This window comes from Bubalus bubalis, chromosome 2 (assembly GCF_019923935.1).
Source record: "Bubalus bubalis isolate 160015118507 breed Murrah chromosome 2, NDDB_SH_1, whole genome shotgun sequence".
Classification (NCBI taxonomy): Eukaryota; Metazoa; Chordata; class Mammalia; order Artiodactyla; family Bovidae; genus Bubalus; species Bubalus bubalis.
The window spans coordinates 142,497,042-142,521,050 of record NC_059158.1 but is presented as its reverse complement, the minus strand read 5'-3'; the positions used below and the strand labels follow the sequence as shown (position 1 = coordinate 142,521,050).

Sequence of the window (24,009 nt, the reverse complement as noted above, 5' to 3'; positions counted from 1 at the left end):
AGACAGTGAAAAGGAACTAAAAAGCCACTTGATGAAAGTGAAAGAGGAGAATGAAAAAGTTGGCTGAAAGCTCAACATTCAGAAAACTAAGATCATGGCATCTGGCCCCATTACTTCATGGGAAATACACGGGGAAACAGTGGAAACAGTGTCAGACTTTATTTTTTGGGGGCTCCAAAAAGCAAGAGAGTTCCAGAAAAACATCTATTTCTGCTTTGTTGACTATGCCAAAGCCTTTGACTGTGTGCATCACAATAAACTGTGGAAAATTCTTCAAGAGATGGGAATACCAGACCACCTGATCTGCCTCTTGAGAAATTTGTATGCAGGTCAGGAAGCAACAGTTAGAACTGGACATGGAACAACAGACTGGTTCCAAATAGGAAAAGGAGTTCATCAAGGCTGTATATTGTCACCCTGTTTATTTAACTTATATGCAGAGTACATCCTGAGAAACGCTGGACTGGAAGAAGCACAAGCTGGAATCAAGATTGCCAGGAGAAATATCAGTAACCTCAGATATGCAGATGACACCACCCTTATGGCAGAAAGTGAAGAGGAACTAAAAAGCCTCTTGATGAAAGTGAAAGTGGAGAGTGAAAAAGTTGGCTTAAAGCTCAACATTCAGAAAACGAAGATCATGGCATCCGGTCCCACCACTTCATGGGAAATAGATGGGGAAACAGTGGAAACAGTGTCAGACTTTATTTTTCGGGGCTTCAAAATCACTACAGATGGTGACTGCAGCCATGAAATTAAAAGACGCTTACTCCTTGGAAGGAAAGTTATGACCAACCTAGATAACATATTCAAAAGCAGAGACATTACTTTGCCAACAAAGGTCCGTCTAGTCAAGGCTATGGTTTTTCCTGTGGTCATGTATGGATGTGAGAGTTGGACTGTGAAGAAAGCTGAGCGCCGAAGAATTGATGCTTTTGAACTGTGGTGTTGGAGAAGACTCTTGAGAGTCCCTTGGACTGCCAGGAGATCCAACCAGTCCATTCTAAAGGAGGTCAGTCCTGGGTGTTCTTTGGAAGGACTGATGCTAAAGCTGAAACTCCAGTACTTTGGCCACCTCATGCGAAGAGTTGACTCATTGGAAAAGACTCTGATGCTGGGAGGGATTGGGGACAGGAGGAGAAGGGGATGACAGAGGATGAGATGGCTGGATGGCATCACCGACTAGAGGCACATGAGTTTGGGTGAACTCCAGGAATTGGTGATGGACAGAGAGGCCTGGTGTGCTGCGATTCATGGGGTCACAAAGGGTCGGACACGACTGAGCAACTGAACGGAACTGAACTGAACCTTCAGCTTAGATGATGTTATGGAATCCAGTGATAATTTTTGAAGGTAGCATTTATCAGTAGCATTTATCAGTCTTGCAGGGAAATTTTTTTTTTTAATTTAAAACTTCTTTTTTTTTCTTTATTTTTTAACTTTACAATATTATATTGGTTTTGCCATATATCAACATGATTCTGCCACAGGTATACACGTGTTCCCCATCCTGAACCCTCCTCCCTCTTCCCTCCCTGTACCATCCCTCTGGGTCATCCCAATGCACCAAGCATCCAGTATTGTGCATCGATCCTGGACTGGCGACTCGTTTCATATATGATATTATACATGTTTCAATGCCATTCTCCCAAATCATCCCACCTTCTCCCTCTCCCACAGAGTCCAAAAGACTGTTCTATACATCAGTGCCTCTTTTGCTATCTCATATACAGGGTTATTGTTACCATCTTTCTAAATTCCATATATATGCGTTAGTATACTGTATTGGTGTTTTTCTTTCTGGCTTACTTCACTCTGTATAATAGGCTCCAGTTTCACCCACCTCATTAGAACTGATTCAAATGTATTCTTTTTAATGGCTGAGTAATACTCCATTGTGTATATGTACCACAGCTTTCTTATCCATTCATCTGCTGATGGACATCTAGGTTGCTTCCATGACCTGGCTATTATAAACAGTGCTTGCAGGGAAATTTTGAGAAAGAAAAATCTTTTGGCTTGAAATTTTTTTAAGTGTGTGAATGTTTCCCAATTTGTCCTGTGTTCCTCCATTATATCCTCCATGTTTCCAAAAGAAAGCTTAATGGCAGTGATTAATCTCTATAAAACATCTGAATTTCACAAAGGACATTTTATTTTAGCATTCACAACACACTGTGTTTTCTGGGTCATGAATCTGTAGCACTAGACTGGTTTGCACCGAATATCTTCATAAATGTGAGTCACTGACCCTCCAGACACTAGCAACTAACTCTTCCCTTTTCCTCAAAGTTTCCTAAGGATTATCCTCACCTTCGTGTTGTAAAATTCAACTTAAAAAAATGATATAAGTGTTCTTTACATGGGCTTTTACAAATATTTATTTATTTATTTTTATTTGGCTGTGCCAGGTCTCAGTTGCAGCACAATGGATCTTTTGTTGTGGCATGTGAGATCTAATTCCCTGAACAGGGATCAAACCTGGGCTCCCTGCATTGGAAGCATAGGGTCTTAGCCACTGGACCACCAGGGAAGTCCCCAGCTTTTTAAAATTTTTAATAAATGAAGGACTCCACAGTGGAAACATAATTCAAAAATGAAATTTTATATTATTCCTGCAAGGCAAAATGTTTGATGACATTAAGTCAAAATCACGAAGAGTTTGAGAAAAGATAAGTTTCCTCACCTGCACACAAAAATCCCACTTTGCATTATTTCCCCAGATACCTGATTGGGAGGCTGTTAGCAAGAATGCTCTAGATGCTTGCTTGAAACAAGCAAACTTAAAGGAATCAGAATCCAGGATACAAGGAATACCCTACCCATCCCAGTTTAAAGTACTTGATACATGCTACAATATGGATGGATCTTGAAAACATTATGCTAAGTGAAATAAGCCAGACACAAAGGACAAATACTGTATGATTCCACTTATATGAAAACCTAGAATGGGCAATTTCATACAGACAGAATGTAGATGAGAGGTTACCAGTGGCTAGGGGCAGGAAAATGGGGGCTGGTTGAATGGATACAGAGCTGCTGTTGGGGATGATGAAAAGTTTTGGAAATGGATGCTGGTGATGGTTGCACAGCAAGGTGAATGTATTTAATGTTATGAACTGTACTCTTAAAAATGGTTAGAATGGTAAATTTTATGCTCTCTCTATATATTTAACCACAATTTAAAAATCATCAGAAAAAGAGAGCCATATGTAAATGACTATCACTATTGTTGTTTAGTCGCTAAGTCATGTCCAAGTCTTTTGTGACCCCATGGATGGTAGCCTGCCAGGATCGTCTATCCTTGGGATTTCCCAGACAAGAATACTGGAGTGGATTGCCATTTTCTTCTCCAGGGGATCTTCCTGACCCAGGGATCAAACTGTCATCTCCTGCATTGGCAAGCGAATTCTTTACCACTGAACCACCAGGGAAATCCAAAAATATAAGCTACAAGGGACATAAAAATGAAGTACATAATGTGCAACTGTGTGCATGTGCGTGCTAAGTTGCTTCAGTTGTGTCTGACTCTTTGCAACCCTATCTATGGACTATAGCCAGGCTCCTCTGTCCATGGGATTCTCCAGGCTAGAATACTCACTGGAGTGGGTTGCCATGCCAGCCTTAAGGGAATCTTCCCAACCCAGGGATCGAATCTGAGTCTCCTGCATTGCAGGCAGATTCTTTACCACTGAGCCACCAGGGAAGCCCCAATGGTGCAAATGAGGGAGGGATAAAAAATGAATAAAGAAGTGGAAACACACATACATAAGCATCCTGTCACCTTAGAAATCTAGTTTTGGAGCATAAGTAGTATATTTCTCTCACACTAACATGGGAAGCTAACATTTTGTTTTATCAGGGCTCTGTGAAAATGTAGTGTTTTATCTTCAGTTGACAAAGATCCATGGCCAAATATGTGGTAGAATTAGACCTGGGGGTTGCAGGGAAGGTTAGTAATGGCAGAAATTGCCCTGGGATGTTAAGATAATAGTCATCAGGAGCAGGAGGATTCAAGGGCATCCATGGGACAAAAGGGGGGGGGGGTTCCTAACCACTCATTCCCTAGGTGCTTAAGCCCCTGGCAAACACCACAGTTTCCACAACCTCAAAATATGGCTTAATTTCTCAAAGCAGATGGACTGCTTCATTTGTTTCTAAGGCAAATTTGGTTCAAAGTTTTATATGCATATATTTTTTCTTCCTAAGAGGAATTCTTCTCTTACCTCCCAGATCTTCTCCAGCTGTTCAAGGATGTTGGAAACCCCAGGAAACAATGGTTGACCCTGGAACATTTCAATAAAGATGCAGCCTGCACCCCTAACAAAGGAAATAAGAGTCAACCTGATACTTTCAAGGAAACCATACATGCAAAACAGAACTACTAGCATTTCATCTCTTAAGAAATATTTTAAGGATAATTAAATATGGGCCATGCACTATGAAAAGTCTTGGCAAAAAAAGTCCCTATGTTAAACAAAGATAAGAACAGCTTGCAGCTTTTTGTTAAAATGGAACGCATTGGGCATTTAGGATCACAGTATAGATAGCAAACATTTTAGTTCATTCAAGCTCATTCACTATCTATTTTATGAGAGAGGGAGAAAATACTGAGTCTCCAAACTGAATACCCTCTTTCACTGAATCTAAGGTGCTATCATTGTAAGAAGCATCATTATTGTATGTACTTTTAAGAAACCAAAAAAAACCCCAAAACCCACAAGTTAAACTATGACATGATCAGAATGTCTCTTTTATACTCATTGGAAGGGCTGTTACAAATTTAATCAGACAGATTATTTCATCAACTATCATACTTGTACAATGAAAAATATTAAATGAAAGAAATTGATTCAGGTACTCGTCAAACTTTCTCACATTCAGCATTTGACAAAGATTGTTTAATGGCTGTGTTTATATCCATGATATCGTCCTTTGATGGTATTGTCCAGGAGTTTTTGATGATACAGCATTTCTTAAAATAATCCTTATTTCTTAAAATAAAAGAGCTAAGAGTTATTGGTGCTGGGCTCCTAGGCTGACCTTGCAATTACAAGTTACACTTTTGATTCCAACTTAAAAAATATTCCTAAATATGTCTGATTCACTTATTCTCCACAACCATTTGGTTTCCTAAGAGTTAAAAAATAAAGAAAGAAAGAAAGCTCTTCTGTCTTCAAAGTCACTGACTCCCATTCAGCAAGTTTTGATGCTGACATGTTTGATGTCCACACACATACAAGGGTAACTATAGTCACAAGGTTGATGGCTATCCTAAGATGTTACTGACTGAAATGCATCCTGATTTAAACAGAGAATGCACATTTTAAAGGACTTCCCAGGTGGTACTAGTGGTAAAGAACCCATCTGCCAATGAAGGAGACACAGGAGTCCTGGGTTTGATCCCTGGGTTGGCAAGATCTCCTGGAGAGGGCATGCCAACCCACTCCGGGACTCTTGCCTAGAGAATCTCATGGACAGATGAGCCTGGCGGGCTACAGTCCATAGGGTTGCAAAGAGTCAGACATGACTGAAGCGACTTAGCACTCAGGCACATGCATCTTAAAATAAATGGTCTTTCCTGCTTAGTCAAACTGGAGGGTAATTCCTACGGAACAGTAAGAAGTAAGATTTTGCTGGTAACACACATTTTTACTCTCACAAAACTTTTTTGAGAATGCTTCAAGGGGCTTCCCTTGTGGCTCAGCTCCTGTGTCTCCCACGACTCCTGTGTCTCCTTCATTGGCAGATGGGTTCTTTACCACTAGCACCACCTGGGAAGTCCTTTAAAATGTGCATTCTCTGTTTAAACAATCTGCCTGCAATGCAGAACCCAATGAGACCTGGGATCTAGCCCTGGGTTGGGAAGATCCCCTGGAGAAGGGAAAGGCTACCCACTACAGTTTTCTGGTCTGGAGAATTCCATGGACTATATAGTCCATGGGGTCACAAAGATCGGACATGACTGAGCAACTTTTACTTACTTCAAATAACTGATTACAGAGATTATTCCCATGGTCTAATACTTTCTGATTTTTGACTCCAAATCTCTTTCACCATAACACATAATTTTGCAAACTTCCTTAATCATCTTGATGTTTTGCTGTAGCATGATAAAGAAGAAAATTTAAGTAAAACATTTTAGTATAGATCATCATATTCAGTTCAGTTCAGTTTAGTAGCTCAGTCATGTCCAACTCTTTGTGACCCCATGGACTGCAGCACGCCAGGCTTCCCTGGCCATCACCAACTCCTGGAGCTTACTCAAACTCATGTTCATTGAGTCGGTGATGCCATCCAACCATCTCATCCTCTGTCGTCCCCTTCTCCTCCTGCCTTCAATCTTTCCCAGCATCAGGGTCTTTTCTAGTGAGTCAGATCTTCGCATCAGGTGGCCAAAGTATTGGAGTTTCAGCTTCAGCATCAGTCCATCCAATGAATATTCAGAACTGATTATCATCATATTATTAAAGGTTTATAATGAAATTAATTTTAAATGGTTTTTAATATTATTTATATTAATATAGTAAAGAATCTGCCTTCAACTCAAGATACCCAGGTTCGATCTCTGGCTCGGGAAGATTCCTTAAAAAAGGAATAGTTATCCACTCCAATATTCTTGCCTGGAGAAGTCTATGCACAGAGAACCCTGTATAGTCCATGGGGTCTCAAAGAATTGGACACAACTGAGTGACTAATACTTTTTCATGATACATTTTCACTTTTCCATCTGACTATAGACACATGCTATTTAATTTATTTTGTGTAGCAGAAAGAAGATTTCTTGATAAACAAGCTTAAGAATAATTTTTATGTTGTGTCTAGTTTGGGGAGAGAATATATATTTTTAAAAGTATGCACATTTAACTATATCTTACCATTTCAAGAGACAATTTTCATGACTTAATATTTGGTTTGCATGTAAAATAGTCAATTAACTTATTCTTAGAATTTTGTGTACACATAAATAAGAGGTATCAAACTGAGTTTTGTAGGTTTTTATTCTTCCCCTCAAACAACAGGTTGTCTTTATCCCCAGTTGCTAAAAAACTAATTGGATAAAATGTCCACTGTATGTGTTTTACTGATTTCTCCTGTACAAGAGACATCCTGATGTGTGATACAAGCATTTTGGGAGTTCCCTGGTGGTCCAGTGGCTAAGACTCCACCTTTCTGTTGTCAGGGCCCGGGTTCAATCCCTGGTAAAGGACTAAGATCCTGCAAGCTGTTCTACATGGCCAAAAAAGGAAAACAGAATTTTGATGAGATGAATGTCTCTTAAAAATCTGGTGAATAGTATCTTGAGGTGAATTTTTAGAATTCAGTTCAGTTCAGTTCAGTCACTTAGTTGTGTCAGACTCTTTGCGACCCCGTGAACCACAGCACGCCAGGCCTCCCTGTCCATCACCAACTCTCGGAGTTACCCAAACTCATGTCCATTGAGTCAGTGATGCCATCTAACCATCTCATCCTCTGTCATCCCCTTTTCCTCGTGCCTTCAATCTTTCCCAACATCAGGGTCTTTTCAAATGAGTCAGCTCTTCGCATCAGGTGGCCAAAGTATTGGAGCTTCAGCTACATCAGTCCTTCCAAAGAACACCCAGGACTGATCTCCTTTAGGATGGACTGGTTGGATCTCCTGGCAGTCCAAGGGACTCTCAAGAGTCTTCTCCAACACCATAGTTCAAAAGCATCAATTCTTCGGTGCTCAGCTTTCTTCACAGTCCAACTCTCACATCCATACATGACCACAGGAAAAACCATAGCCTTGACTAGACGGACCTTTGTTGGCAAAGTAATGTCTCTGCTTTTGAATATGCTATCTAGGTTGGTCATAACTTTCCTTCCAAGGAGTAAGCGTCTTTTAATTTCATGGCTGCAATCACCATCTGCAGTGATTTTGGAGCCCAGAAAAATAAAGTCTGACACTGTTTCCACTGTTTCCCCATCTATTTCCCATGAAGTGATGGGACCGGATGCCATGATCTTCGTTTTCTGAATGTTGAGCTTTAAGCCAACTTTTTCACTTTCATCAAGAGGCTCTTTAGTTCTTCTTCACTTTCTGCCATAAGGGTGGTGTCATCTGCATATCTGAGGTTATTGATATTTCTCCTGGCAATCTTGATTCCAGCTTGTGCTTCTTCCAGCCCAGCGTTGCTCAAGATGTACTCTGCATATAAGTTAAATAAGCAGGGTGATGATGTACAGCCTTGATGAACTCCTTTTCCTATTTGGAACCAGTCTGTTGTTCCATGTCCACTTCTAACTGTTGCTTCCTGACCTACAAGAGGCAGGTCAGGTGGTCTGGTATTCCCATCTCTTTCAGAATTTTCCACAGTTTGTTGTGATCCACACAGTCAAAGGCTATGGCATAGTCAATAAAGCAGAAATAGATGTTTCTCTGAAACTCTTTTGCTTTCTTGATGATCCAACAGATGTTGGCAATTTGATCTCTGGTTCCTCTGCCTTTTCTAAATTCAGCTTGAATATCTGGAAGTTCACGGTTTACATATTGCTGAAGCCTGGCTTGGAGAATTTTGAACATTACTTTACTAGAGTGTGAGATGAGTGCAATTGTGTGGTAGTTTGAGCATTCTTTGGCATTGCCTTTTTTGGGATTGGGATGAAAACTGACCTTTTCCAGTCCTGTGGCCACTGCTGAGTTTTCCACATTTGCTGACATATTGAGTGCAGCACTTTCACAGCATCATCATTTAGGATTTGAAATAGCTCAACTGGAATTCCCTCACCTCCACTAGCTTTGTTCATAGTGATACTTCCTAAGGCCCACTTGACTTCACGTTCCAGGATGTCTGGCTCTAGGTGAGTGATCATACCATTGTGATTATCTGGGTCGTGCAGATCTTTTTTTGTATAGTTCTTCTATGTATTCTTGCCACCTCTTCTTAATATCTTCTGCTTCTGTTAGGTCCATACCATTTCTGTCATTTATTGAGCCCATCTCTGCATGAAATGTTCCCTTGGTATCTCTAATTTCCTTGAAGAGATCTCTAGTCTTTCCTATTCTGTTGTTTTCCTCTATTTCTTTATTATCGTTTTAAGACTCCTTACTGGCTTGCTTTTAAATATTCATATTCTTTTTACTTCTTGTCTTTAAAGAACAGATATAAAAGGTGTAAATTAAACAATACATGGAGAATAATGGAAGTAATAGCAAACTGTCAGATGGTTTAAAAACATCCTGGTTGCTAGCAATGTCAACTGTGAGACAAGCCAGCTGAAAAACTGAGATGGTGAACACCATCAAATGGTCTCCACCCACTTCCCTTCATGCTTTCTCTGTGTTCTTGAAAGGTCTCAAGCCATTTCAATTTGAAGTGAAAAAGAAACACACACACAAATATATATTTATGTATCTATGGGTATAAAACACAAGTGATTATTTATTAACTGACACAAAATAGAAATGAAAATGTACTGGCTTTTGAAGATTTGAACCAACTCTCCATCCAGTATCACAACACCTCCAGAAACCCCAGGAGCTCACAAATTACCAGAAGGCTTGAGGGTGTTCTAAGCGAGGTTCAAACCATAGTCATTGCTAGTTTACTGAGCCTTCCCTCCCCTCAAAAGGCTTTCATGGCTAAGACAGAGCTTGTTGCCTTTTTATGTCCTTTTATAATGGTGGCTGAGAGGAACCAAAAAGGAAGTCCTTTTCATTACACAATTTCTTAGTGTCCTTTATCTTCTACACCACTAGGACAGTGGGCACAATTACGTAAAATATACTGGAGAAAGCTGGACTTTAAGGCTACTGTGTAAGTACTACAAAATAACACGAGATGTTTGCATAAAAGAATAAAATGCTAATATTGGTTGAAATTCCATTTATATCTGCATTTGTGTGGTTGGTGCCATATAGACATTTTCTTGAGTCTTTCTTCTTAAGTTTCACTTAGGGACAGATTAAACCTTCCTCACCTACCAATCTAGAGTCTAAGGTTTTTTATAAGGGCTTCCCTGGGGGCTCAATTGGTAAAGAATCTGCCTACAATGAGGAGACCCAGGTTTGATCCCTGGGTGGGGAAGATCCCTTGGAGAAGGGAATGGCTACCCACTCCGGTATTCTTGCCTGGAGAACTCCATGGACAGAGGAGCCTGGCAGACTAATAAAATATATGTGTGTGTGTGTGAATGTGTGTGTGTGTGTGTGTGTGTGTGTGCATGTGCGATGCACTTATGCACTTAGAATACTTACAAGATGCACAACATTCCTAAATCAATTGTATTTCAGAAGCTGGACTATTTGTATCATAAATATCAGTGCACTGGAAAGAAAATAAGTCTGTGCACCTTAAGTTTGAAGAAGGAAAGATTTTTTTCAGATAAGTACTGTTCTTTAAAAAATGTACAACTCACTTTCTTATTTTTTCCATTTATTCCTCAGAACTGTTTTTTTTTTAAATTTGCTTTGTGAACAAGTTGTGTGACTTTCATAGTTTTTATTTGTTTCTTAAGCAAGTTGTGTGGCTATCATCTATTTTGTCCACCCCAGACTAGTCTTAAAGCAAACATTTTAAGTATTCTGAACGTTCATGTCCAGATAGGGAGCCAGCTCCTATTTCTTTTTATTCCTCTGTTTTGTTCTTAAATCTTCATTCCTGTGGCTCTTCTTACCCTACATATCTTTAGGCTTCTCAGAGGATTTCTGCTCTGTGGAGATACCCTTGGGGCAGCCCATGTAGATGAAGGGAAACTTCACACGCAGGGGAAAAAAGAGCTGGTGACATCAAACAGTGAATCCTTCCAGAAGGGAGAGATGCACTGGGTCATTTTCGTGCTCCAACTGTGGTTCTTCAGTCACGTTAGAAGAAACAGCTAACATGTTTTCTGCTTTTTCTGGCTTTTTTCCTGGTCTTTTCTCTGTTCTGAGCATGAGCAAATTCTTCCCATAAGAGAGAAAAAGATTCCTCAAATTCTTCAGGCATTCTCTGGAGAAATAAACCATCTCAGGAGTTTTAGGTTTGGGGAGATGCAAGGAGTCTATAAGAATATTGTTGGGAGAAGTGAGTCAATATTTCACTTTTCACTATTGAAGTTAATTCAGAGCAGCCTGATATATGGCAGTGACATGATATTTCTATTTGCTTTTCCCTGGGCCACTCTTTATATTTGGAAGTTTGCAGCAAGAGATTTGACCATAAAGAATCCCTCAGGCACTGATAACTTTCTGTAGTTCTAAATCCAGCATCTGCCTGCAGTTAGTTTTGAATAGAGGAGTTGACTATCAAAGGAAATTCTTGTTTACAACCCAGTTTACCATAATATGAATGAACCTTGGAAATATTATGCTAAGTGAAAAAAGCCAGACATGGAGGGACAAATACTGTATGATTGCATTTATATGAGGTACTAGAGTGGTCAAATTCACAGAGAGAGGAAGTACAATAGGAGTTGTCAGGGACTGAGAGGAGGGAGCAAAGAGAAGTGATTGTTTAATGGGTACAAAGAGTCATACTGGGATGATGAAAAGTTCTGGAGATATGGATAGTGGAGGTGGTGGTACTTGATGCCACTGAACTGTACATTTGAAAATAGTTAAAATCGTAATTTTTGTTATATATATTTTAACACAATACAAAAATTAAAAACAAAAAGTGTAATCATCCTAAAGCATTGAGGTGTTTTTTTTTTTCTTTTTTCCACTGAAGTTGCTAATGAAATCTTTTTAGGTCTGAAAAAGTATCAGAAAGAGAGGAAAGGATGATGGGAGATTAGAGGATGCTGGTTGTAAGTGCTGGGAATAACCAATGTGTTTTACTGGTGTATTTTCCATATTTTAAGTGTTTGCTTTGGGCCATGGACTCTGTTGGTCCCAGGGTTTATCATGAATGAGAGGCTCTTGTTATAATTAGTTTCATTAGGACAAAGGCTCTAATGCTCAACCACTGTCACCTGCTTCCTTACAAAAGCGTTCAGTTTGTACCCTATGGGGTTGCATGGCCTTTTCTTCCATTGTGAATTGGAAATCTTTTCCTTGCTCATTTTCCTCACCCTGAAAAGAAAAAAAATAGGAGAAGAGGATTCCCAATGTTGCTGCTGCTGCTCCTGCTAAGTCGCTTTAGTCGTGTCCGACTCTGTGTGACCCCATAGACGGCAGCCCACCAGGGTCCCCCGTTCCTGGGATTCTCCAGGCAAGAACACTGGAGTGGTTGCCATTTCCTTCTCCAATGTATGAAAGTGAAAAGTGAAAGTGAAGTTGCTCAGTCGTGTCCGACTCTTAGCGACTCCTTGGACTGCAGCCTACCAGGCTCCTCCGTCCATGGGATTTTCCAGGCAAGAGTACTGGAGTGGGGTGCCATTGCCTTCTCCTCCCAATGTAAACACGTAATATCTAACAGTTATGTAGAGTAAACCATTATAGTAAATACTGAAAGATAATGATTATTCTATTTCTACATTACTTTTTGAGTTTTACTGGACAAACAACAATCATCAAATTAATAACAGTAATGACAATAATTTGAACTTATGACTGAGTTTTTATTCTGTGAGTACCACATCATTATTCATGATTAAATTAATGAAACACTTATCAGTGGAATAACATACACTTTAGTATATTCAGCAAAAACTAAGGGATACATAGTTTAAGAGGGGTTTAAAGAACTGGTAGATGAAGAAATTACCCAAAAGTAGCACAGAGAGTTAAAGGGACTGAAAATATGAAAGAGAGGATAAGAGCCAAGGATGATAGAAAGATAATCTTTCATTGGAGCTCCAGAAAGAGAGACTGGAATAGAGGCAACACTAAAAAGAAAATGGCTGATGGAAAACATGAATTCATAATTAGAAGAAGCACAATATACACCAAACAGGGTAAGTAAAAAGAATGGACACATTATAGTGAAAACTGCATAATAATGAAGGCAAAAAAAATTCTTTATCGTATCCAGAGAAAATGGGAGATCACCTGTAAAAGAGAAAGACAATAAGGCCAAAAGCAAACTTCCCTACAATTAGGCTAAAAGCAATCTTCACAAGAGCAGCACTGGAAGACAAAATGGGGAAATATCCTCCAAGTTCTGAGAGAAAATAATGTCAATCTAGAATTACATCCCCAGCAATGGGATACCTTTAACAATGAGAGTTTATCTTAAGAAACAAAAGCAGAGTTTGATACCAACAGGCCAACACTAAAGAAAGCTTTAAAGGGTTTGTATCAAAAGAGGAAAAGTATTCCAAAGTAATATTTAAAGTGCATGCGGGAATGATGAACAGTTTTAAATTTATTTTCACTTGATGAAAATAGCTTCAAAGTAAATAAAGGAAAAATGAATAGAAATATGACAAATCAACAACTTCAATATATCTTCCCCTGATAGCTTAAACAGACAAAAATTATATAAAGAAATTGTGAATAACACAAGTAACAACCTTGAAATTTTGAACATATGTAAAGTCCTGTACCCAACAATTTGGGAATACACATCCTTCTCAAACACAAAGTAAATAACTGAGAATATTGACTATGTACTGGGCGGTGCTTCTAACAAAGCCAGCGCTGCTTCATTCTCTTTGGTGAAACACCAGGTTTTTCTCAACTTTTTTTTTTGCTAACCTTTAATTTTGAAATAATTTCAAAATTAAAGTTACAAAAACAGTAGAAAGAATTGTCTTATATACTTCAAACAGATTCCCAATTGCCAACACTTTGCCTTTTTGGTTTTACCATTTTTTCTATCATCCATCTATCTATTATCTAATTTTTTTCTGAAGCAGTGGAGAGTAAGTGGCAGATACCATGGTTCTTCACCCTTACATACTTCCACATGTATCTTCTAAGAACAAAAGCATTCTTTTACACAACAACAATGCAATTATCAAAATCAGGAAAGTTAATACTGATCTCAATACCACTATCCAATCTACAGTCCATATTTAAGTTCCACTGATTGTCCCAGGAGGGTTCTTTAGCTCCTTCTTCCCCAGTATCCAATCTAGGACCATGCATTATGTTTAGTAGACATGCTTCTTTAGTCTCTTTAATCTGGAACATTTCCCTAAATTTTTTTTTTTTTGTCTATTCAAACATTGACTCTATACAAGAACAGAAAATACCACCCGAAAAATATGCCATTCGGGTATAAGGATTAGTATGAGCTGAAGGCAATTGAGAAAAAGCAGACACAGGATGAGATTTTGCTTCTCTTGGGCTGTCTGAAAGTGTGAAAGTGTTAGGTGCTCAGTCCTGTCTGACTCTTTGTGACACAATGGACTGTAGTCTACCAGGCTCCTCTGTCCATGGAACTCTCCAGGCAAGAATACTGCAGTGGTTTGCTCTTCCCTTTCCCAGGGGATATTCCAAGCCCAGGGATCAAACCTGGGTCTCTGGCATTGCAGGCAGATTCTTAACCATCTGAGCCACAAGGGAAGCCCATAAGGAGGACATAAAATCCCCTTGTGAAGATGACCCCTTTCCCAGCCCCGGAGGGGAGAAAAACCTTATCACCAGATGCAGAGATGGCACCAAGAAGAATGTATGTAAACAGTTGTTGATAAGTCATCCTTATCCACCACTAGGGTTCCCCATACACATATTTACCTTCCCACAGTTATCACCCTAAAGAGTTCAGAAGCCCCTTTCCTTTGTCTTGTTACTTCTCTTTACAGAGGAGTATATCATCTTTTGTCAGAATGGTATAAAAGCCTCCAAGTCTAGCTGTTTCTTTGGGGATTTTCTCTCCTTTTTATGAAGCCACTTACCCCATGTCACATAAAACTTTTAACATAAAATAAAACATGTATGCTTTTCTTCTGTTCATCTGTCTTTTGTCAGCTTATTTCACAGACCCATCCACTGAACCTCAGAGAATAGAAGAAAATTTTTTCTTCCTCTACAGCTCTTTGAAGGAGTACAGTCTAGGGGCTTCCTTGGTAATTCAGTGATAAAGAATCCATCTGCCAATGTAGGAGACACAGGTTTGATTCCTGGTCTGGGAAGCTCCTACATGCTGTGGAGCAACTCAGCCTGTGTGCCACACATAGTGAGCCTGTGCTCTAGAGCCCGAGAATTGCAACTACTGAGCCATGTACCCTAGAGCGCGTGCTCCACAACAAGAGAAGCCACCACAATGAGAAGCCTGCCACACAACACAACCAAACCCTCCACACATCACAGCTAGAGAGCAGCCCCTGCTCCCTGCAACTAGAGAAAGCCCAGGAGCAGCAATGAAGACCCAGTGCAACCAAATAAATAAATAAAAGTATTAAAAAATAAAATGAAGAGTACCGTATAGTTATGTCATAGAATGTTCCTCAAAATGAGTTTATCTGATGCTGCTTCATGATTTGACTCCGGTTATGCTCTTTTTTCAGGAAAACCACATTCGTGATACTGTCTCCTCTGATTCGTATTAGGAGGCAAATGATGTCAGTATGCTCAGTTGCTCAGTCATGTCCAACTCTTTGTGACCCTATGGACTGTAGTCAGTCCCATTATTAATGATACTGACTCTAATCACTTGGTTAAGGTGGTGTTTGCCAAGTTCCTCTGATATAAAGTTGTTATTTTTTCTTTTGTTATAAGTAATTTGTATAGAGGTACTTTGAGACTATGTAAATAAATATTTTATTTCTCATGAAAACTTCCCCACTAATTTAGGATTGATGATTCTCATTTGAACTGATTACTACTATATATATATTACAAAATAGTGATTTTTCTAATTCTGTCATTTCTTCCCCAGTTATTAGTTGGCATTATACTGTAAAAAGGAGCATCCCTCCCTATGTATCTATGGGTCCATCCATCCATCCATCCACCCATCTATCCATCCACCTGTTGTTGCTCAGTTGCTAAGCCGGGTCTAACTCTTTGCGACCACATGGACTGCAGTATGACAGGCCTCCCTGTTCCTCACCATCTCCTGGAATTTGCCCAAGTTCATGTCCATTGAATCGGTGATGCCATCCAATCTATCCATCTATTATCTGTCTATCTTCCATATAGACATATATTCTTATGTTATTCAGTGTTAAAATACATTATCTGCACTATCTATTAGGATGCTCAGAAGGTATTGGCTTTGGCCAGTGGGAGTCTCTTCAAGCTGCTTCCCACATCCTTTTGACATATTCCCATCATTTTTTGATCACTTTATTAGAAAATATTCTGGCCTAACAGGATGTTCCTAGCTCATCTTAAACTTTTCCTGCCCCAGTCCCAGTACTGGCTACTTCTCCAAAAAGGCATAGTTATTTTCAGTAGGGAATGGTATTAAGAAATAATATCTTAGTAGGAGACCCACACTTATGTAAAATACAATAATAATTAAAAAAAAAAGTACCTAGCAGAATCAAATGCAAATCCTCTCTGACAGACTACACTTTATTCAAGGCCTCAAAAAAAAAAAAAAAAAAAATCCCACAAATAAAATTCCAAGGAGAATTAGCATATCATTGTCAAAATCAACTAAATACGCATGGAAAAAAGATACCATATGCAAGAACCAAAAGAAACAATAAACAACAGAAATCAACTTACAAGAAAAGAACATTTACTTTAGATATGTAAGATGAACTAAACAGATGGAGAACTATACTGTTTTAAAATTGGAAGACAGTATTATAAAGGTGTTAACTATCCTCAAAATGTTCTATAATTTCAATGTAATTCTAAAGAAAATCCCACTAGGGTTTTTACATTCAGTAAAATTTATATGGAGAACCAAAGGGGAAAAATAGCCAAGATACTCCTGAGGAAGAAGATGAAGTAGGTGGTGAGACTTGTCCTAGCAGAAATCAAGTATTATTAGAAAGCTACAGAAATGAATACAGTGGGACAGTGGTACAGAGACAGAGAAACTGACCCCAGTCAGAGTAGAGAGCCCAGAAACAGACCTATGCCTCTTTAGAAACCTGATACATGAGATATTTGGCAAGGCAGATCACTGAAGAAATTGAGGTGAGACAATTGGTTAGTACAGAGAAAGTCAATTTCCCATATATTACAGATTTGAAGTGAAAGGAAAAATTCTACAGCTTTTAAAAGAATGTATTAGATAATATCACTTTGGTCTCGGAGAGAAGGATTTTTAAAATAAGGAACAAAAAGACTAACTATAAAGGAAAAGACTGCTAAGGTCAGTAATATTAAAACAAAGCACTCTTGCTTAAAAAGACAACATTAAGATGAAAATGTAAGCCAGGAGCTGGGGAGGCTTCTTGCAACACACATAACTGATAAAAGATTAGTATTCAGAGTATAAGAACTCCTATAAATCAATAAAGAAAGAAAGGGAGAGACTGTCAGAGATATAGAGACCAAAAGAAAATAAATGAAAGACACACAGAGGTATTTCATAGGAGAAAACCCACGAATAATCCATGAAAAGACTTCCAACCTCATTAGTAATTAGGGAAATGCACATTTGATCACAGCATGCTACCATTCTTCCCACAAGATTAGCAAAAATTAAGAAATCTGATTTTATAAAGCTAGTACAGATGTGGATAAGGGACTATGATATACTGCTGATGCATAAATTGTTACAACCACTTGGAAAACAGTTGGACACTGTTTCATGAAGTTGAACATTCATATACCCCATGACACAGCAAATCTACTTTGAAGTACTCTAGAGAAATCCTTATAAATAAGTACCAAGTATATTCAAAATAGCAAAACCAAAAACATCAAATTAGATAACTGAAATGTTCATCAACAGAAAATAAAGTGTAACTTAGATCAAAGTAGATAAATCCTATAAATACACAGAGTTTAAAAAAAGCAAATCACAGAAAACTAAAAGCAATATAGTACCATTTTTATAAAAACTCAAAAGTAGGTAAAATAATATTTTTAAAATACATAAAAATGTAAAAGTATTATTTAAAAAAAGGTGAGGGACGGACAACAAGAATAAAAATTCAGGGTAGAGCCCCTCTGGTGGAGGGGCAGGCTCTGGTGGATGGAGAAAGGACACAAGCGAATGTGGAAATATATTTTTTGGCCATGCCACGCAGCATGTGGGATCCTAGCTCCCCGAGCAGAGGTCAAACCCACACCTCCCGCACTGGAAGAGCAAAGTCCTAACCACCGACCACCAGGGAAGTCCAATGTGGCAATACTGACCATGCTCTGGTTGTTTTGTTGGGTAGTGGGTTCATGGAGTTCGCTTCATTATGCTTCTCAATCTACATCAGGTTTCTCAATCTTGACACTATCAACATTTGGGGCTGGATACATCCTTGTTGCGGGGGGCTGCCCTGTGCACTGTAAGATATTTAGTAGCATCCCCGGCCTTTACCCACTAGATGCCAGAAGCACCCCGCCCCTACCCAAGTGTGACAATAAATGTCTCAGACATTGCCAAGGTCCCTGGGAAGTAAAATTGATCCTGGTGAAGAATCACTGATGTATATGTTTATGTATTTTGAATGTTTTAAATGCTCAGTAATAAAGCAAAGTTTAAAAGTGATGAGCAGAAGTTTCACTGTCTGTGAAGCACAACTAGGAAGTGATCATTAAAAACTGAGAAAACCAGAGCCTGCTGAAAGCCTTTGAAGTGACAGCATGGAGCAGTGAGGACTGACAGTTTCAGGGGGGTTTTGACTAGCAGGTGATATTCTGAGACATGGTACCGGGTATCGGGAAATCAACGACTCCAGATACACGGCAGGAAATTTTCTCCAACTTTTCTCAAGACTTTGGGAAATTCAAAAGCTTAGTTTAGCTTCTTAGTGTTTTTAAACAGGGCCTTCAGTGTATATAAGACCGTCTAAAGAATTGAAAGAAGTCCGTATACTTTGTTACCTTTGAGGTGCTGGCTGTGACTGTAAATTCACCACACAAATGACTGGGATATTTCCAGGAATCAGAAGCAGACAACGTAACAGTGCAGGTCTGGGATGTTGAGTGACTGATATCCCACACTCGCCACTGCACCTCTTCAATCCCAGAGCCTCCCCAACAATGTGTTTCTACTTGACAGCATCTGTCTGATTTCTTATATTCACACCACTGTCCCCCTTAACCTTCATGGGAAGAGTATATTGCCCTTATTTTAAAAACAAAGAAACATAAACACAGAGAGGGTACATGGTTTTTTGAAGATAACATAATCCAGAAGAACTGATTAGAAATAGAACTGGCATGAAAATCAGGTCTACAGAATCTTGGTATTTATGTTTTTTTTCCACCAGGCTCTGAACTGTGTTTGGCCATGTGTAGACAAGCAGGTGTGTGTGTGTGTGTGTGTGTGTGTGTGTGTGTGTGAGATCTGTGGTTTGGGAGCATATGTATGTTTCCCTGGAGACAAAGGAAAAGACAAAGGATTAAGAGAAGAGCTAGAAGAAGGAGCATTGACAAAAAAGGATAGAATCCAGAAGATGCCTTGGTAAGACCTCTATGAGCCTCAACTTATTTAACTGTTAAAACTTATTGTAAAAATCAAATGAGATATGTATTGAAAGTACTTTATATTTCTGTATACAAATGTGATTGTCATCATTAGAATGTTTGTGTGTGCATACTCAGTCATTCAGTCATGTCTGACTCTTTGCAACTCCATGGACTGTAGCCTGCCAGGCTCCTCTGTCCATGGGATTCTCCAGGCAAGAATACTGGAGTGGGTTGCCATTTCCTTCTCCAGAGGATCTTCTCAGCCCAGGGATTGAACTTGGGTCTCCTACATCTCCTGCATTGGCAGAGGGATTCTTTACCACTGAGCCACCTGGGAAGTCATTAGAATGATTATCTAAAATGTAACACAGTTAATAAAGCAATCTTCATGGGTAGGATGACTCACATTTTCTTGGCACTTGCTCTTACCATATGTCCAGTTCAGAGGAATACTCAGTGGCTCCCAGCAAGGCATCAGGAGGGCGGTACCAGAGAGTCACAACTTCTGAAGAATATGTCTGGCTGGGAATGGACTTGGCTCGAGCAAGACCTGAGCGAAGGGGGAAAGCACAGAACTTGTTGTCCTGAGACTTCCTGGAGAGGCACAGTGATACAGTCTGCCAAGGAGAGTGCAACTGGCAGAGTAAACAATATTTTAAAAATAATACACAAATTTCAGTGCTTTTAATAGAACTACTCAACTATCTTGATTCTTGTGTACCTCTTCATTGCATTAATTTCTCTAAATTTAGCCTACTTTGCAGCTAAATGTGGCCTTCCTGGCAGCTAAGTGTTGCAAGGCAACTAAATTTTTGCCTATTTGATATGAATAAAAGTGACATGTGAACTTCCTGGAGGGGTTATGTGTTGGTCCCTTTTCTCCTTCCTCCAGGCTGTGGTGAGGAGGAGGTGGCTGCCATCTTGAAATATGCCAGTGGGCAACACCTAGGGCTGGTGGGGCTCACGTGTCAGAAGGAGCATGAACCAAGACATCTGGGGGCTTCCACAAAGCTCTGACTGCCTAGGTCAGATGTTATACGAGAGAAAATTAAGCTTCAAGCATGTTTACACCTTTGTAATTGGAGGTTTCTATAACAGCAAGGGAAGATCAATTCATGACTTAACGTGACCACCCTCCATTTCTGCAGTTCAGGAATCCCCAGTTTAGTAGATAAAGGGTAGGGACTGTTAATCCACCTTAGCTAGTTTGGCAGGAACTTAGATGAGTCATTCTCAAGCGCTCCTCTGCAAAACAGTACATTTGTCAGTTAGCTATTTATCTCACAGAATCACATGATCTATAGCTGTATGAAATCTCAATAGATGAGTTTACTTTTGTAGGGAATTTGATAAACGAATGTCTGTTACATGCTTACGGCAGTTATAGCAGGGTCATTTGACATCTGCCAAAGAGAGAAGAGGGTCTTCTCAGCTTATATGGAGCCAGTTTTTCAACAAAAATTTACTGAGCTCCTGTGATGGTGTCAGGCACTAGGGATATAATGATAAGCAAAAATGGATCCAGGCTGCCCTCATAACACTTATAGTCTAGTGGAGGAGACAAAACCATCATATAAGTATGTATGTATGTATAATTAAACAGTGATAACTGCTGAAGTGGAAAGATACAGTGACACTCAGGGTAAATCTGCATCACTCTGATGGGAATGAAAAGCCTCAGGTACCTGGTGGCTCAGTGGTAAAGAATCTGCATGCAATGCAGAAGACTCCCATTTCTGTATTCTCCCACTTCTGTATTCAACCCACTCCCGTATTCTTGCCTGGAGAATTCCATGGACAGAGAAGCTTGGCAGGGTACAGTCCGTAGGGTCAAAAAAGTTGGACAGGACTAAGCGACTGAACACACACACATACACACACCATGCAGTCCCACCTGTATAGATACATAGGTGTTCTGGAACCTCCATTCCAGCAAGAGTCCAGCCTAGAGTCTGGGGGTGACCTCTTTATCTGGCCATCCTGGGATAACTTTGATCTAGTCTGATGGAATTTGTACATCCACCCAGATTTAGGGAAACCTAAGAAGTACCATTCACTCTACAAAAGTCTGCATCAAAAACAGCAGTGAGGTAATAGGGGTGCCCACATTTTAGGATCTGATTACACTGAGGCTTGATGGGACCCTGAGAAGCCATCAGTCTCTCTCAGTGTCTTGCCTCACTCTTACTGTATGGTTGTTTGATATCCTCAAAAAATCTCATGTTCCCTGGTCCCCACTTTTCAAAGTCCAGGCCTAATTGATGCTTTAAACACGTGCACACAAAAGCATCATTGTTCATAGCCCAGAAAGAGACTCAGGGGGTGACTTACCAAAATCAGCCAGTTTGAGCTCTCCCAGGTGACTGATGAGTAAGTTCTGAGGTTTCAGGTCCCTGTGAAGAACGTGTTGGTGGTGGATGTATGCCAGGCCCCGCAAAAGTTGGAACATGAAAAGCTGGAAGGAATGAACACCTTATCTAAGCAGATTTGAGCCACTATGTGTTGATTTCTCCTCTAAATCAAAACCAGTCATCTGAAAGAATATAGTAAAAGTGTCTCTTAAGAGACCAAAAAAAAAAAAAAAAGAAGATTTTACATTCAAACAGGAAAAAAAAAAAAAGATAAGGAAAGTCAAATAAGTAGACCATGTCCTAAACAAAGGGATTCTGGTTTTTCCTGACATCTCATTTCTTTGATACTGAAGGAATTACCCTTCCTTAAAAATCTAAAGTGAAACTTTGAAGTTTCCTTTGGAACACTAATTATTGATTTAGATGTGAAAGATTTAATTTTTTTCCCACCAATGAACTTGGCATACAAGATCAAAGTTGACCTGGAAATGATATTCTAAGGTTTACAACTGCTTAAGTTTTCCAGGCTCTCTGATATAAAACCCTTTTAAAAACAGAACACAGGGAGTCCAGACTGGGAAGTATATCCTTAGATGGTGTTAGGAAATACAGGAACCATTATCTTTTTAAGCATATTTTTAAAGTCTTAAGTTCAAAGTGAAAACAAGGGAAATATACAGTATAGATTCAGAGGGAAAAGACACCAAAATAAATCAGACCAAGAAAAAAATTGAAAGAGAATAAGGAAAAAATAGTAGAGAGAAGAAAAAAAAAAAGGTGGGGGGGGGGGAGCAAAAGGAAAAATACATCCTGGATCCAAATTTTAAAACATTGCTGGTGATTACAAGGCACAGAAACCAAAGACATTAGTAGATTCCCACCAATATAGAAGCCTAAGGGGAAAAAAAGAATGCTTAGTATTCTAAGTGTCTTTTGCTATTTTCCAGTGCAACTGGCAACTGAGAATGCAAACACCAACGTTAGTGTTTACAAAGACTTATGCCAACTGAGAACATGTTCTGGCAATTTTGAAAAGAAAGAGCCAGCCCCAGCATTTCTGGGACATGGACCTAATAGAAGACACAAAGTTGTGCAGATAAATTCACTTTTTCCATTACATCTTGGAAACTAGGAACTTCAGAGATGCTTTTATAGAACCTGTAATGACCTAACAAAGACTTGGACACATTGGAATCAAGTTGATATGCACCATGGTCTGAGCAAAGCAGGATCCTGGAGAGTTTGCCTCCCACGGCACAGCTGTGGCCATGTGAGCTCCATGCAGGTCCCATATCAAGGTCCCCAAACCATTTAAGAATGTGTTTATATGTTGGTATAGGACTTTTATGCCTTGACAGTTGAGTGATGGTAAAAATGAATAACAAATGAATAAAAAGTGAATGGTAAAAATGAATAACAGTGTGTATGTTTGAAGTACCAGAAAGAGAAAGAACGGTGATGAGAAAGACTCATAGAAGCAGCAAACATCTGAAGTAGGAGCCTCAAGAAAATTTTAACATTCTTAAATGGCTTGGGGACCTTGATATGGGACCTGTATGGAGCCCACACAGCCACAGCTGTGCTGTGGGAGGCAAACTCCCCAGATCCTGCTTTTCTCAGACCAGACCCTGGTGCTCATCAACTTGATTCCAGTGTATCCACCCTCATGTAAAAACCCTTGTCCTTGGATTTTCATGCCATCTTTTTCTACCCCTCTTCTCACTGTCATCCACACAACTCCTACCACTCTCCATCATTCACTCAAGACTTGGACACCTGGATCACAGCTGTTGTTCCCTTGACATCAGTGCTCACGTGAATATGTCCAGCCAACCTCCATGCTCCAACGATCTGCTTCTCCAACCCACTTTAGCCCTTGGCTCCCATGGTCACACATTGGGTCCCACCATCATATAGAACTGTTTGTCCTCTGAAATGTGAAATTCCTCCCCCTACAAAATGGTTTCTGCTACGATCACTTTATTCATAATGTTTTCACGGTGCTCACCAATGTCTTTTTAAAATATTCATTTTTTTGGCTGTGCCAGGTCATAGTTGTGGCATGCAGGATCTTCAATCATTGCTGTGATGTTTGAAATTTAGTTGCAGCATGCGCAATCTAGTTCCCTGAAAGGGATCAAACCTGGTCCCCCAGCATTGAGAGCTTGGAATCTTAGCCACTGGACCACTAGGGAAGTCCCACCAATGTCCTTTGCTACAAAAATCCAATGGATCCTTCACTTTACAGGATCTGGCTTTGTTGCTTCTGTCTTCCTTCCTGATGCTCTTTCC

General features: G+C 39.6%; 1 protein-coding gene across 2 annotated transcripts in view; it reads right to left on the bottom strand.

Moving 5' to 3' along the window:
- CDK15 (cyclin dependent kinase 15) overlaps window positions 1-24,009 on the bottom strand; it is a 98,370-nt gene that overhangs the window by 49,475 nt on the left and 24,886 nt on the right. For both annotated transcript variants that reach the window (XM_044937298.1, XM_025278005.2), the window contains exons 7-9: window positions 21,698-21,821; window positions 19,796-19,916; window positions 4,227-4,320 (exon numbers count right to left, since the gene is read on the bottom strand). In XM_044937298.1, the coding sequence (XP_044793233.1) occupies window positions 4,227-4,320; window positions 19,796-19,916; window positions 21,698-21,821 (339 nt within the window). The remainder of the gene's footprint in view (window positions 1-4,226; window positions 4,321-19,795; window positions 19,917-21,697; window positions 21,822-24,009) is intronic.